This window comes from Ahaetulla prasina, chromosome 4, assembly GCF_028640845.1.
Source record: "Ahaetulla prasina isolate Xishuangbanna chromosome 4, ASM2864084v1, whole genome shotgun sequence".
Classification (NCBI taxonomy): domain Eukaryota; kingdom Metazoa; phylum Chordata; class Lepidosauria; order Squamata; family Colubridae; genus Ahaetulla; species Ahaetulla prasina.
In genome coordinates this window covers 3,827,069-3,842,085 of record NC_080542.1, presented here as the reverse complement: position 1 = coordinate 3,842,085, position 15,017 = coordinate 3,827,069, and the positions used below count along the sequence as shown (strand labels likewise).

General features: G+C 46.6%; 1 protein-coding gene across 2 annotated transcripts in view; it reads left to right on the top strand.

The window, feature by feature from the left end:
• The window catches only part of KIF4A (kinesin family member 4A), a 65,946-nt gene that overhangs the window by 3,400 nt on the left and 47,529 nt on the right, over positions 1–15,017 (top strand). For both annotated transcript variants that reach the window (XM_058183828.1, XM_058183826.1), the window contains 9 exons: positions 1,546–1,736; positions 3,442–3,534; positions 3,952–4,118; positions 5,776–5,870; positions 7,279–7,398; positions 8,535–8,710; positions 8,856–8,917; positions 11,924–12,056; positions 13,262–13,320. In XM_058183828.1, coding sequence (XP_058039811.1) covers positions 1,546–1,736; positions 3,442–3,534; positions 3,952–4,118; positions 5,776–5,870; positions 7,279–7,398; positions 8,535–8,710; positions 8,856–8,917; positions 11,924–12,056; positions 13,262–13,320 — 1,096 coding nt within the window. The remainder of the gene's footprint in view (positions 1–1,545; positions 1,737–3,441; positions 3,535–3,951; positions 4,119–5,775; positions 5,871–7,278; positions 7,399–8,534; positions 8,711–8,855; positions 8,918–11,923; positions 12,057–13,261; positions 13,321–15,017) is intronic.

Below are 15,017 nucleotides of genomic sequence, written 5' to 3'. Positions count from 1 at the left end.
ATATACAAAGTCAACTTTTATTGCCCCCAACAATCTGGGTCCTCATTTTACCTACCTTATAAAGGATGGAAGGCTGAGTCAACCTTGGGCCTGGTGGGACTAAAACCTGCAGTAATTGCAGGCAGCTGCTGTTAATAACAGACTGCATTAAGTCTGTTGAGCCACCAGAGGCCCTTCAGCGAAAGGCAATCCCGGAGACACGCTTCGTCTTTTAGGTCCCCGCAAAAGACTTACAGATAGTCCTTGACATACAACCGTTCCATTTTAGAGACTGTTCAAAAGCGGTGCGGTGGCCTAGAGGTAGAGCTCACATCTCACCATCAGGAGGCAATGAGTTCGATCCTAGGTAGAGGCAGATATTTCTCTCTCTGGGCACAACGAGAATACGGTATATCTGCTGAACAAAACTCCGCATTGGCGACCTGGAAGGGCATCCGGCCAGTAAACACTCAGCTCCATTCAGTTGCCCAGAACTCCACCCCGCAAGGGATTATGAAGTCATTTAAAAGGCGATGATGATTTAAAGACCATTCAAAGTTACAGTGGCCCTCAAAAATAGAATAGATAGAATTTTTATTGGCCAAGTGTGATTGGACATACAAGGAATTGGTCTTGGTGCATACGCTTTCAGTGTACATAAAAGGAAAGATACCTTCATCAAGAATCATAAGGTACAACACTTAATGATAGTCATACAATACAATACAATACAATACAATACAATAATAAATATGGAATGGAATGGAATGGAATAGAATAGAATTTTTTATTGGCCAAATGTGATTGGACACACAAGGAATTGGTCTTGGTGCATACGCTCTCAGTGTACATAAAAGGAAAGATACCTTCATCAAGAATTGTAAGGTACAACACTTAATGATAGTCATACAATACAATAATAAATATGGAATGGAATGGAATGGAATGGAATGGAATGGAATGGAATGGAATGGAATGGAATGGAATAGAATAGAATAGAATAGAATAGAATAGAATAGAATAGAATAGAATAGAATAGAATAGAATTTTTATTGGCCAAGTGTGATTGGACATACAAGGAATTGGTCGGTGTATATGCTCTCAGTGTACATAAAAGAAAAGATATCTTCATCAAGGTACAACACTTACAACACTTAATGATAGTCATGGGGTACAAATTTAACAATTATAGTCATAGGCTACAATCAGGAAAGTGACTTAACAACCAATACTCACACTTAACAACCATTGTAGCATCCCCCAGAGCCACCTGATTGAAATTTAAGGCCTTGACACCTGGCGTGTACTTAACCACGGTTGCAGTGTTCCAGGGTCACACAATTGTCATTCCGGCAAGCAAAGTTTTAATCTCTGGGCCTTTGATCCTCTTGGTTGCTCTTCCCTGCACTTTTTCCCAAAATCTCAACAACATTTTTTTTTTTTTTTTGGTAATGAGGTGACCAAAATTAGTTGCAGCATTCCAGGTGTGGCCTTACTAAGGGTTTTCTATAAAGCGGGTACTAACCCTTCACAGCATCTCAATTCTACGCTTGTCTCCCTCCCCAGGCTACAATGCCACGGTTTTAGCCTACGGGCAGACGGGCTCCGGGAAGACCTATTCCATGGGCGGGGCGTATACCGCCGACCAAGAGAACGACCCCACGGTCGGAGCCATTCCGCGGGTCATCATGCTGCTTTTCGAAGAGCTGAAGCAGAAAGCGGAGTGGCACTTCGCCTTGAAAGTCTCCTACTTGGAGGTAAGTTTCTCTTCGAAGCCAAAAGGTTGCCAGCTTTGTGCAACAGATCTGCTTATTCAGGTTTTGGGGGGGTTTTTTGGTTTTTTTTTTTTGTTTTGAAATTCAAACAAGGCTGTAATTCATTAGGAGCCTGTCGGTCTTTAAACGGGTTGGGCATTGAAACGGTCAAGAAGAATCGGGTGGATTGGCTATCTGAGTGGGGCCCTGAACAACTAATCGGTTTCCGGACAGAAGAGAATATCCGTAACTCGGGGTTGAATGGTGCGGTTTTTGGTGCTCCCTGAGCTTGGTTGTGTTTTCTTGCCGACGTTTCATGAACCAGCTAGGTAACCTCATCGGTGCTAGAAGGAAATGAGGTTAGCAGAGATGAGGAGGACTGTGGGGCGTCCTTGATCTCTCTGAGCTAGGTTGTTTTCTTGAAGATGTTTCATGACTCAGCTAGGTAACATCAATGCCAGAAGCGGGGAGGAGGAGGAGGAAGACTTTGGGGTCCTTGGTGCTCTCTAAGCTTGGTAGTTTTCTTGCAGGCGTTTCATGACCTAACTAGGGAACATCATCAGTGCCAGAAGGGGGGAGGAGGAGGAGGAGGACTGGGGTCCTTGGTGCTCTCTAAGCGTGGTGGTTTTCTTGCAGACGTTTCATGACCCAACTAGGGAGCATCATCAGTGGTAGAGGGGAGTAGGTTTCGCAGAGTGCAGGAGAAGAGGAGGAGGAAGGAGGGCTGTGGGGCCCTTTGTGCTGTCTCAGCTTGGTTGTTTTTCTTGCAGATATTTCACGACCTGACTAGGTAACGTTATCAGTGCTGCAAGGGAGTGGGGTTCGCTTTATATTTGTGCTTGCCCTGTCAACGTTAGTAGTGGGTGGGTGTTCTTTGTAGTTCCCTGATTAGGCTGCTCCTGTTAGCTTGTTTCTCTGAGCTGGTGGTTCCCTGTTTGGGGTGGTGTTTACTGCTTTAATTTAACCAACACTTTACGGTTTAATAAAATAATAAACCGAAACCTACTAACAACATATAATTAAATCAAGTAAGAGTAAGCAAAAAAAAAAAAATTCTCTGGAAGTATAAGTCTTGTGGTGCTAGATTCCCAAAAGGTTCCCCAGCTTGGATTTGCTGATGGGGGTAGTAGGGAAACCTGACCAATAAACGACCAGCACTGTTCGTTGGCCGCCAAAAGACCAGTGAAAAGTTTTCAGTAAATAAATGCATTGGAGGAACTATTTAGAAACATTTTCCTGACCGTTTAAAAGGTGATTATTTTAAGCAGGCAGCCAGCTAGCTAGCTGTTTGGCCAACCTTTGACTTCCAAGCTAAAACAGTGCCACCTCTGTGTTAGTTCACTTGAAAAACAGATTCTACTGTCAGCTAATGTAAGGCCACACAGCTTTTATTTATTACAGGGGTGGGGAACTATGGCCCTTTTACGATCTCTGAACTTCAAATCCCAGCATTCCTTTAACTCCCAGAGTTAAAGTTTACAGGTCATTCAAGCCTGGCTGACTCAGGGATCCTGGGAGTTGAAGTCCACAGGTCATTAAAGCATGGCTGACTCAGGAATTCTGGGAGTTGAAGTCCATAGGTCGTTCAAGCCTGGCTGACTCGGGGATCCTGGGAGTTGAAGTCCACAGGTCATTAAAGGGACCATAGTTCCCCACTCCGGATTTATTGCCTGCTCTGTTCAGCTTGATTGTCTTCTAATTCCTTCAGATTTACAACGAAGACATCTTAGATCTCTTGGCAGCGGGCAAGGAAAGGACTTCTCAGATAAGCATTCGGGAAGACCCCAAGGGAGGCATTAAGGTAGGATATTTTCTTAATATTTCACTAATTTTAAGGCAGCAACATCGAGTACCTAGAAATTAGATGAAATTTCCTGATGGGGAGAACAATTAATCAGTGGAACGACGTAACTGTTCCAACATTGGAGGTTTTTAAGAAGAGATTAGACAACTGTTGGTCTGGGATGGCCTAAGGTCTCCTGCCTTGAGCAGGGGGGTGGACTAGAAGACCTCTGAGGTCCCTTCCAGCTCTATAATTCAATTTCTAAAAGATCACAAGCGCGGAATCACGGCCTTTTGTCTCTCGAGGGATGGAACCTGAAGCAAGTCTAATGAAAAGAGGATAAAAATCACATTTTACAAAGTCACAGGCTGGCCCGGTGTGTTGGAAACACGGGGATATATTTTTTTTTCTCCTCCTCCTCTTGCTTCCACACAGATTGTGGGTCTGACGGAGCACATGGTGTCAAGTGCCCGCGAGACCGTCTTCTGCCTGGAACAAGGCAACAACTCCCGAACAGTGGCAGCCACAGCGATGAACACGCAGTCCTCCCGCTCCCATGCCATCTTCACTGTGTCTGTGGAGCAGAAAAGCAAGGCTGACGAGTAAGAAAAGCGTCGGGATAAACAACCTTGTAATGGGGTGTGCAGTCTTCTTTGATAAGTTTGGTCTAGTAGAAACCAGGAGATGGTGTCGTGTCCCAACCCCCACTCCGACGAACGAGTCAAGGAAGTCCGTAACAAACTTGGCAACGAAGCCTCTGGAGCTTGCCAAGTTCCTTCGAGGTTTATCAGGGCAGGCAGGAGTCCAAATTGTGACTTCAACGATGGGGTCCGGTATCAGCAAATTCGATAAGACTTTGCTTGACTCAAGGTTGGAATGCCAAAAGCAGGTCCTTTATATAGGCTGTGGAGTGTGGCTCCATGACTCAGCATTTATCCAGGCCTGCCCCTCCCTCCCTTCTGCTGGCATCGCCTCAGATCTCCGGAAGCGAGGATCCTCCCACTTTGAATTGTCTTCAGCTGGATCTGCTGTCTGGGAAAGGGAGGGGTCAGAGGGAGTAGACCCAAGTAATTCTAGCACCTGGCTGGCTTCCTGCTCTGAAGGCTAAGCCAAAGGAACACACGCTGTATGAGTGAGGTTTCTTGGACCTTCCTTTCACTCCTGGAATCCTCTCCGGGCATGGGGCCAGGGCCGGGGGCTGGAGTCATGACAGGCCGTTCATCTTCATTATCAGACTCAGGGTCTGATAACAGGCCCGGTTGGAAACGGGAGGGGCCCGGCTGAGGAGAGGAGGGAGGATGAGTCACAACAGATGGTGAGTTCTAGATCCTGCCTTAGGCATGAAAGCCAGCCGGGTGACTTTGGGTCAATCACCTGGGGACTGTGAGTTATAGTTCTACTTTAGGCATGAAAGCCGGCTGGGTGACTTTGGGTCAATCAGCAGGAGAAAGTGAGTTATAGTTTTACCTTAGGCATGAAAGCCGTGTAGGTGACTGTGTCAATCACTAGGAGAGGGTGAATTATAGTTCTACTTTAGGCATGAAAGCCGGCCAGGTGACTTTGGTCAATCACTAGGGGACTGTAAGTTATAGTTCTACCTTAGGCATGAAAGCCGGCTGGGTGACTTTGTGTCAGTCACCAGGAGATGGTGAGCTATAGTTCTACCAGAGGCATGAAAGCGGGCTGGGTGACTTTGTGTCAGTTTTTTTTTTTGTTTGTTTGCATTTATACCCCGCCCTTCTCCGAAGACTCAGGGCGGCTTACAGTGTATAAGGCAATAGTCTCATTCTATTTGTATATTTTTACAAAGTCAACTTATTGCCCCCCCAACAATCTGGGTCCTCATTTTACCTACCTTATAAAGGTCAGTCACCAGGAGACAGTGAGTTATAGTTCTACCTGAGGTATGAAAGCCAGCCGGGTGACTTTGGGCCAGTCCCTCTCTCTACTCAACTCACAGGGTTGTTGTGAGGGAAACAGGAAGCAAGAGAAAGGAGTATGTATGTTCGCCACCTTGAATTGTTTATAAAACGATGAAGGCGGGATTAAAAAGAAATCTAAATAAATCGGAGTTATTCTAGGAGATACCAAGAGATATCAAAAGACAGGCCCCTTGTTTTGTTCTTGCGGGTTTCCTCATTTAATTAAACTTGGTCTCCGGGAGAGCCAGTTAAGTGTTTGAAATATTCCCCATTAAAACACTTTCTCACATCCCAGCCTTTGCCTGCCTTCTGAGTTCACTGAATGTTTCCGGTTTAGGAACGTTCGCTTTCTTTCCAAATTGCATCTGGTTGACCTGGCTGGTTCGGAGAGACAGAAGAAAACGAAAGCGGAAGGAGACCGATTGCGAGAAGGTAAAAAGCGAGGGAAATTACCAAATCAAAACAAACCTCTTCGGTGGAACGAAACTGCTCGCTGTTGAAAACCCCGAGAAATAGCCCTCGTTTTATTTAATTTTTTTCCTTTATGTTACTATAAAGGAAATAGTTGAATTAGCTGGTTTACAGATAGTCCTTGACTTATGACATGATCGCTTAGTGACCATTTGAAGTTACAACTCACCTCCCAAGATCTACTTACTATAGGTAAGCCCTCGACTTACAGCCCGTTCATTTAGCCAACGTTGGACGTTACGACCAGCACTGGGGGGGGGGAAAAAGTGACTTATGACCGTTTTCACACTGACAAGCGTCGCAGCGTTCTCATGGTTATGGGATCAAAATTTGGACCACTTGCCAAGGAGTTCATCTTTTATGATGGTTGCAGTATCCCTGGAACACGGGGGTCCGTTTTTGCTACCCTCAGACTAATGAAAATCCATGGGGAAGCCAGATTTTCTTAACGACCATGTGACTCACTTAACAATTGCAGCGTTTCGTTTAACAACCGTGGCAAGAAAGGTCGTAAAATGGGGGCAAAACTCATTTAACAGCTGCCTTGCTTAATGTTGGGCTCAGTTATCATAAGTTGAGTACCTGTACCCATTTCAAAGTTACAACAGACACGCACACACACAAGTATGGTGTCAGGGTTCCAAGGAACACCCCCAACGAAATAAAGCTCGGAGGCTTGAGATTCCTCAAAGTCCCAATTTATTAGAGATATCATGTTGGCACAGCTGGGAGAACCGAATCTGAAAGCTTCCAGGTTTTCCACACCCAGTTGACAGTTCACAGCTCTGCCCCACACCCACAAGTTCATCACATTGTCCAATCAACTGTTCACACTCAATTGGATATAGTCTTCAGGCAGTCTCCATCAGACGCTGGATGTCCTCGAATACGGAATGTTGTTATGACTAACTTTCTACCACTCCAACAACAACCCCCTCCCAACTTCCCCAGCTAAAATATGTGGCAGTTAAGAAGCAAAAAGAAAATTGCCTTCCAAAACTGACATACGGTTTCATGAACACATTTGGGGGCTTGTCAAAGCCTGTGCAGCATCCCGCAGCCATGTGACCGCGATTTTGCCTGAAATTGATGTTTGCTTCCAATTCTAGACATAAACACCTCTAGCGAACCATGGGTTCGCTTAACGACTGCGATATTTATGACCGCCGCAAAAAAAAGGTAACAAAACAAAACCCGGGTCCGGTCACATAGTGACTACAACCGTCACCTCTTCCAGACTCTCTTACGATCATAATTCAAGGACTGCCTGTATCTTACAGAACGAGGGTTGATCCAACATATCAGTTGCTCTTTTTCCTGAAGGGACCGAAGTCTCATTCAGAAAGATTTCTTCCTTGACTGTCTGCAGGAATTAACATCAACAAAGGGTTGCTTTGCCTGGGAAACGTCATCAGTGCCCTGGGGGACGAATCAAAGAAAGGCAGCTTTGTCCCTTATCGCGACTCGAAGTTAACCAGACTTCTGCAAGGTGAGAATAACAGTGTCAGCTGCATCTCCGGCGTGGTTTTCTGCGGTGTTCTCAGCTGCCATAAAAATGGGGAGGGGAGGGGTGGCATGGGCATTTGGGATGGGGAAGCGACCTAGTGTGTGTTGTGACCTAGGCCCAAGTAGTTATTACCAGACGCAAGCAGTCCTAAACAAACGTATTTTATTAGAACAGCTGAGAATTACTTCATTCTCAGCTTAGTCCAAATTAATTCCAAAATGAAATCCTTCGGCCTTATCACAAACCTTTGTCTTCTTTGGCACCCTGCCAAAGGCTTTTCTTGCCAAAGCCCCACAAAGTTCAGAAACAAAAGACGCTGACTAGAAACAATTGGAGCAACGTTGCTTTCCTTCAAATAGCCCAAGAGCTGTTGCTGGTCTGTTTTAAGCCTTATGGGAGGGGCCAATCATCTCCTGGCCTTACTCCTGAGTTGTCCTTTTTGCTTTAGCTGCTCTTGCCTTCTGGCAGCTCTTCGCATGCGTGCACTAGAAACAGGCTCCTCTGCCTCTCTGCTGTCCGCCTCTGGAGGCTCCAGAGTCTGCTCATCGCTCCCAGATGGCCCTGGCGCCATCTCTGCCTCTGACACAGAGCCCTCATCCGGGCCTTCCCCTGACTCCAGGACTGGCCCATGATCCTCCCCAGCCTCCTCACTGTCCAACTGCTGCCAGCTCCGCAGGCTGCTGGTGGACCACAACAGTGTGTAGTCGTCCCATGAGAACTGGGAGGGAGGTTTGCACTCATGAATTACGGCGCCGCTCAGAAGAGTTGTTTGTACTCCGTCAAGGCCGACCGTCCTGAGACTCCAGATGCAAGAAATACCTGCAGAGGAGTTTTTCCATAACATCATCCTGGATGTTGATTTGGGGTGACAGTCTACGTGTAACCTTGGTGCATTTTGAATCGGATCTTGCCTTGCTTTCGCTACTATCACTTCAAACTTAGTAAAACTACCTCTTCTCCAATCCAGTGGACTTGGGCCTTTTCTTTCTTGAGAGTTTTGAACGGGAGGCAGACGGGCTGACAAGACGGTCCAGCTGTTCTGAGGAGGGAGAGGAGACCACCAGGTTTCTCGCTCCTCTTCGTCGCAATATCTCAACCGAGCCCGTTTCCGTTTTCAGATTCCTTGGGGGGCAACAGCCACACCCTGATGATTGCCTGCGTGAGCCCGGCGGACTCCAACCTTGAAGAGACCTTGAACACCCTTCGCTACGCGGATCGGGCCCGAAAAATCAAAAACAAGCCGATTGTGAATATTGACCCTCAAGCGGCCGAGATCAGCCGGTTGAGGCTGCAGGTAAGATGGACACCACCTGGCACACGAGGTGGGCGTTAAAAGCTGTGAGAAGACTTCCCACTGACCGGGACACCTTACATTTCGACAAGTCTTGTAAAATTCTAAAATTCGGGCCCTTTGTGTCTCTCTCTATTCTGGTCTCCAGGTCCAAGAATTGCAAGTGTTACTGCTTCAAGCCCATGGGGGAACCCTGCCAGTGTCTCTTCGGTAAGACATGAGGGGCCTCAGTCAATTTGAAGATTTTTGTCACCCCCCTTCCAACTTTCCTTTTTTCTCGTCTCAAAACTTGATTGTGGGATCCTCGGTGCTCTCTGAGCTGGGTTGTTTTCTTGTAGACGTAATAAAAAAAACCAAACCAAGGTTTTAACACTGATGAAGTTCCCTAGTTGGGTCATGAAACGTCTGCATGAAAACCACCAAGCACAGTGCTTCTGAGGTACATGATTTAGAATAGAATAGAATTTTTTATCGGCCAAGTGTCATTGGACACACAAGGAATTTGTCTTGGTGCATATGCTCTCAGTGTACATAAAAGAAAAGATACCTTCATCAAGGTACAACATTTACAACACAAATGATGGTCAATATATCAATATAAATCAGAAGGATTGCCAGCAACAAAGTTACAGTCATAAGTGGAAAGAGGTTGGTGATGGGAACTATGAGGAGATTAATAGTAGTGCAGACTTAGTGAATAGTTTGACAGTGTTGAGGGGATTAATTGTTTAGCAGAGTGATGGCGTTGGGAGAAAAACTGTTCTTGTGTCTAGTTGTTCTGGTGTGCAGTGCTCTGTAGCGTCGTTTTGAGGGTAGAAGTTGAAACAATTTATGTCCAAGATGTGAGGAATATATTTTAAACATTCTTAAAACAGCCTCCCATTTTTCAACAAACTCTGGGCAACTCCCCATCCAACATTAGAAAAACATTTTTTTAAAAAAAGTCATTCTAAAGGCTATAAAATTCAACCTGTTAAAACACAAAACATTAAAGCCACAAGGTCGATGGAGATTTTCCAGTCCTCCAGGTCATTGTTATCCCGAAGTCATTTTTTTTCTTCTTCAAGAGGCAACTGAACTTTCAGGTTGTTCCTTGAAGATGTTTTGCTTCTCATCCCAGAAGCTTCTTCAGCTCTGACCGGATGGTGGGGAAGGGAAGGATTGATACTCCTTGCCGACAGTTGGTCATTTGCGTCCTTTTTAGAGGGTCGCTGAGGCCACTTGGAGGTTTATCTGTATCCTCGGGGTCACCTGAGGGGTGCAAATGAGTGTGGAGCCTTCTTGGAGCTGTTGAAAGGACCGTCTTGTAGATAGATGATGTGGCATCCCTCCCCCTCTGTTGAAAGAGGGGTGTTCAATTTGGACCTAGATGGCCTCGTCTTCAAAAAAAAAAAACCCCAGAAAGTCCAGTTGCCTCTTGGAAAAAGCACTTTTGGGATTGAAACCATTAGACCCTGGCGCCAATCCGTGCTAACGTGCCATCGTCCAATTGACTGTTAACACTTGGGGGAGAAGAGGCACCTCTTTTAAGACTTCAGGAAGGTATAAGATATGAGCCAGCTGTGTGCAGCAGCTGCCAAAAAAGCCAACACAGTTCTGGGCTGCATAAACAGAGGGATAGAATCAAAGATCACGTGAAGTGTTAATACCACTTTATAGTGCCTCAGTAAGGCCACATTTGGAATATTGCATTCAGTTTTGGTCGCCACGATGTAAAAAGGATGTTGAGACTCTAGAAAGAATGCAGAGAAGAGCAACAAAGAGGATTAGGGGACTGGAGGCTTAAACACACGAAGAACGGTTGCAAGAATTGGATATGCCTAGTTTAATGAAAAGAAGGACTAGGGGAGACATGATAGCAGTGTTCCAATATCTCAGGGGCTGCCCCAAAGAAGAGGGAGCCCAGCTATTCCCCTTCTTCCCCTGAAGTCAGGAGAAGAAGCAATGGGTGGAAACTAATCAAGGAGAGAAGCAACTTAGGAGAAATTCCCTAACAGTCAGAACAATTAATCAGTGGAACAACTTGCCTGCAGAAGTTGTGAATGCTCCAACAATGGAAAATTTTAGGATGATGTTGGATAACCATTTGTCTGAAGTGGTGTAGGGTTTCCTGCCTGGGCAGGGGGTTGGACTAGAAGACCTCCAAAGTCCCTTGCAACTCTGTTATTCTATTCTAAGGTTAAAAGGGTGGAGGGGTGCCAAACTTCAGGGACCTAAGATATTTTGTACGGAAAAGGGCCTGCCACAGTCTGTTTCCTAGGCCCCATCAAATGGCAGTATTTGGGGGAGAAGGGACTAGGAGCGTGGCCCACCCTATCTGACTTGATAAGACAGGTAGATGTCCTTAGGGAAAAGTCAGCCTTCAGGTAACCAGACCTCCTTGCCATGTAGGGCTTGAATTACACCCGGGGGAAAAACCAGAAGACGTTGCCGCTCTTTTCTATTCAGGTTTTGGTACCTCAATCTAGCCACTGTTAAAACGTGTGGACTTTCAACTCCGAGAATTCCCCAGCCCTTTTTGCGCTGCCTGGGGAAAGAATTCTGGGAGTTGAAGTCCACCGGTCCTTAAAAGTGGCCCAATTTGGAGACGCCTGAAATATAGGCACAATGTTGTGGCCTGCCAGACAGTGAGCAGATCCAGACAGTGAGGAGGTTGGGAAGGAACATGGGCCAGTCCTGGAGTCTGGGGAAGGCTCTAATGAAGGCTCCGCGTTGGAGGCAGAGAGGAGGCCAGGGCTGTATGCCAGTTATCAGCTGCCTTCGGAGTCAGACATCAGTGAGGCAGACGAACAGCTGGAGCCTGTTCCCATTGTGCGCATGCGCAGAGTTGCCAGGTGAAGGGAACAGCTAAGGAACAAGGGTCGACTCAGGAGTAAAGCCACAGGTGGGCGATGAAGGGTCCCTCCCAGAGGGAATAAAAGAGGAGCGACAGGGGAGTGGAGTTTGCAGGAGACCATTATTTCGCTTAATTGGTTCGTGACTCCTTGCCAAGTTTTGAAGATATCGGCCTGGCAGCTCCCCAAGCCAGATAAGGTCTGCGACTGTAAATTCTCCCTTGAAAGACTTTGCTGGATGTGAACGAGAAGAATTCACAGTAATTTAATAAAAAAAGGGGTTTTTTGTCGGGACAAGGAGTCTGCTTCATGCTCTTGGGAAGCTTAGGTCAGAACACACATGAGGATGTGTCTTAACACTTCCCTTCTTCCCCCTCGATAGAGGCGAACCCGCAGAAAACCTCCCGGCCCTAATGGAGAAAAACCAATCGCTCCTGGAAGAGAACGAAAAACTGAGCCGCAGCTTGAGCGAAGCAGTCGGTCAGATCGCTCAGATGTTGGAGAGGGTCATCGCGGTAAGGCCCACCGCTACCAGAAGCTTTGCTCGTCCCCCTTCCTTGGGCAGAAATTGCCTGCCCCGTCCATCCCCTCACTTTCCTTTTTCCCACCCCCCTCAAAAAAGAGGAATTCACATTCTCCATTGGTGGAGAAAAAAAAATGTAGCACAATTCAGGTGTTAAGCCTTCTCTTTTCCTGTATTTGGAATGTGTTTTCGAGAGATGAAGGAAAATAATACTGCTAGTCCTCAACTTTACAACAGTTTCCTTAGACCACACCTAGAATACTCCACACCTAGAGTACTGCATCCAGTTTTGGTCACCCCATTATAAAAAAGAGGTTGAGACTGTAGAAGAAGTGCAGAGAAGAGCAACCAGGATGATGAGGGGACCGGAGGCTAAAACATACAATGAACAGTTGCAGGAAATGGACATGGCTAGTCTGGTGAAGAGAAGGACCAGGGGAGACATGATAGCAGGGTTCCAATATTTGGGGGGCTGCCCCAGAGAGGAGGGGGGATTCAAGCTATTTTCCAAGGCACCCAAAGGCCAGACAAGGAATAATGGATGGAAACTGAACAAGGAGAGATTCAAGCTGGAAATAAGGAGAAATTTTTCTGACTGAGAACAATCCACTCATGGAACAGAAGTTGCCTTCAGAAGTTTTGTGGGAGCTTCATCCCTGGAGGCTTTCAAGATGAGACTGGACTGCCGTCGGTCAGAAATGGTGTAGGGTCTCCTGCTTGGGCGGGGGGTTGGACTAGATGACCTACAAGGTCCCTTCCAACTCTTAATCTAATCCAGTGACCATTTGAAGTTAAAAACGGTGCCGGAAAATGTGACTTCCGACCATTTTTCACACGACCGTCGCTGCATCCCCATGGTCACGTATTTTACGTTCGGATGCTGACAACGGGTTCCTACTTAAAAGATGGTTGCAAAGTCCTGGGGTCACGTGACCCCTCTTTTTGGCGACCGTCTGACGAAGCCAGCAGGGGAAGCCAGATTCGTGTTAACAACCATGTGACTAATTTAAAACCGCAGGGATTCACTTAACAAACGTGGCAAGGAAAGCTGTAAAATAAGGCACAACTCACTTCACAAGTTTCTCATTTAAGCAACATAAATGTTGGCCTTGATTATGGTCATAAGTTGAGGACTACCTCTTAACTGACATCACAGAAATTCCCCTAATAAACTCTCCCCTTTTCCGATTTCTGCAGACAGAACAGCAAATCGAGAGGTTCACTCTGAAGATGGAAGAACTCCGAGAACACGCAGCGTAAGTAACCCCTTCGCGCACCTGCTTAGTGACCGTTTGCTGCATGGAATCCACCTGTTGTGTCCCGTCCCCCCCTCCGAACCTGGCCTCCTGGCAGAAAGTGACTCAGAGAGCGAGTGGGAAGAGCCGACAGGGCTTCCCTCTGCGGAACCTCCTTCTCTGGCTCCGCTCCAAGTCCCAGAGGCAGGCCAGGTAGAGGAGATGACGAGACCTCTGTCTCCTGCATCTCCTCCCTCTCAGGCCACGCCTCAAGACCCAGCTGCTGACAATCAGTTGTGGCTGGACCCCCAGTTGTGGCTGGAGAGACGGCAACATCAAAAGAAAGGATGGGGCAGGCCTAGAGAGTGCTGAGTCACGGAGCCACACCCCACAGGATATAAAAGCAGGAGGGGGCTGCCCTATAGTTCTTGTGATGAACAAACCATTGACTGTTGAAAACGTTGGCTGTACTTTGGCTCCTGGATTCTGTTTCGTTTCCTTTTGAACTTTGGGATTGTTCCAGCTCGGACTGCAGTCGCTCTGATAGATAAGACGACTTGGGAAGAATAAATTGCTGGCACATCTAGTCAGTTTGCGTTCCTAATTGATTGTGGTTGTGGGGGGACGGAACACCACCCCTGCATCAGAAATATGGAAAGGGAGCTCGATGCAGGGTCGCCCTTGTTTAGTGACCGTTCAAAGCAACAGCGGCGCTGAGAAAAACGGACTTACAACCGGCCCGCCCCTTACGACGAAGCGTCGCGCCACTCGCCACGGTCACCCAATCAAAATTTCAGGTCCTTGGCAACTGGGGTGCATTTATGACGGTTGCCGCCTCCTGAGGTCACCTGGTCACCATTTGAGACCATCCCACCAAGCGAAGCCCATGTGGGAAGCCGAACTCACTAAACGACCACATAATTCGCCGAAAACAACCGCCGCGATTCGCTTAAGAACCCTGGGCAAAAAGTAAAACTTGAGTTTGGCTCGTTTAACCGCTGCCACGCTTAAGCAACGGGAGCTGTGCTCCCAATTTGCGGCCGTAAGTCAAGGATCACCCGTCGTTTTCGACCTTGGGAATTTTTAAAGACGGGCGGATTTTTCGGTGAAAACTTTTTTTATTAGTCGATCAAAGTATAAAATACAAATAAGAAAAAAAAATCGTGGAAAAAGTAAAATGGGAGGAAGGGAAAAAGAAGGGCATAGTGCAGTGGTGAAATATAAAATTTGTTACTACCGGGTCTGTGGGCGTGGCTTGGTCGGGGGGGGGGTAATGTGATGGTGGGCGTGGCCAACTTTTTTTTTTTACTTTTAAAAGCATTTTTTCTACTTTTAAAAGACTGAAAATCCCAGCTGAGTTGCCTGATTTTCAGAAGCTTTTCCTTTCTTTTAAAAGCTTTATTTATTTATTAATTTTTCCTTTAAAAGGAAAAAAAGCCTCTGGCGATCAGGCAACTCAGCTGGGATCGTCAGAGGAGCCTTTTAAAAGCATTTTTTCTACAACCTCTTTGGCCGAAGAGGTTGTAGAAAAAAATGCTTTTAAAAGGCTCTGATGATCCCAGCTGAGCCGCGCGATCATCGGAGGCTTTTTTTTTTACTTTTAATATGCTTTTAAAAGTTTTAAAAAAAACCCTCCGATGATCGCGCGGCTCAGCTGGGCATGGGAAGGGGGGCAGGAATTTTTGCTACCGGTTCTCCGAACCACCCGTCGCCCTCAC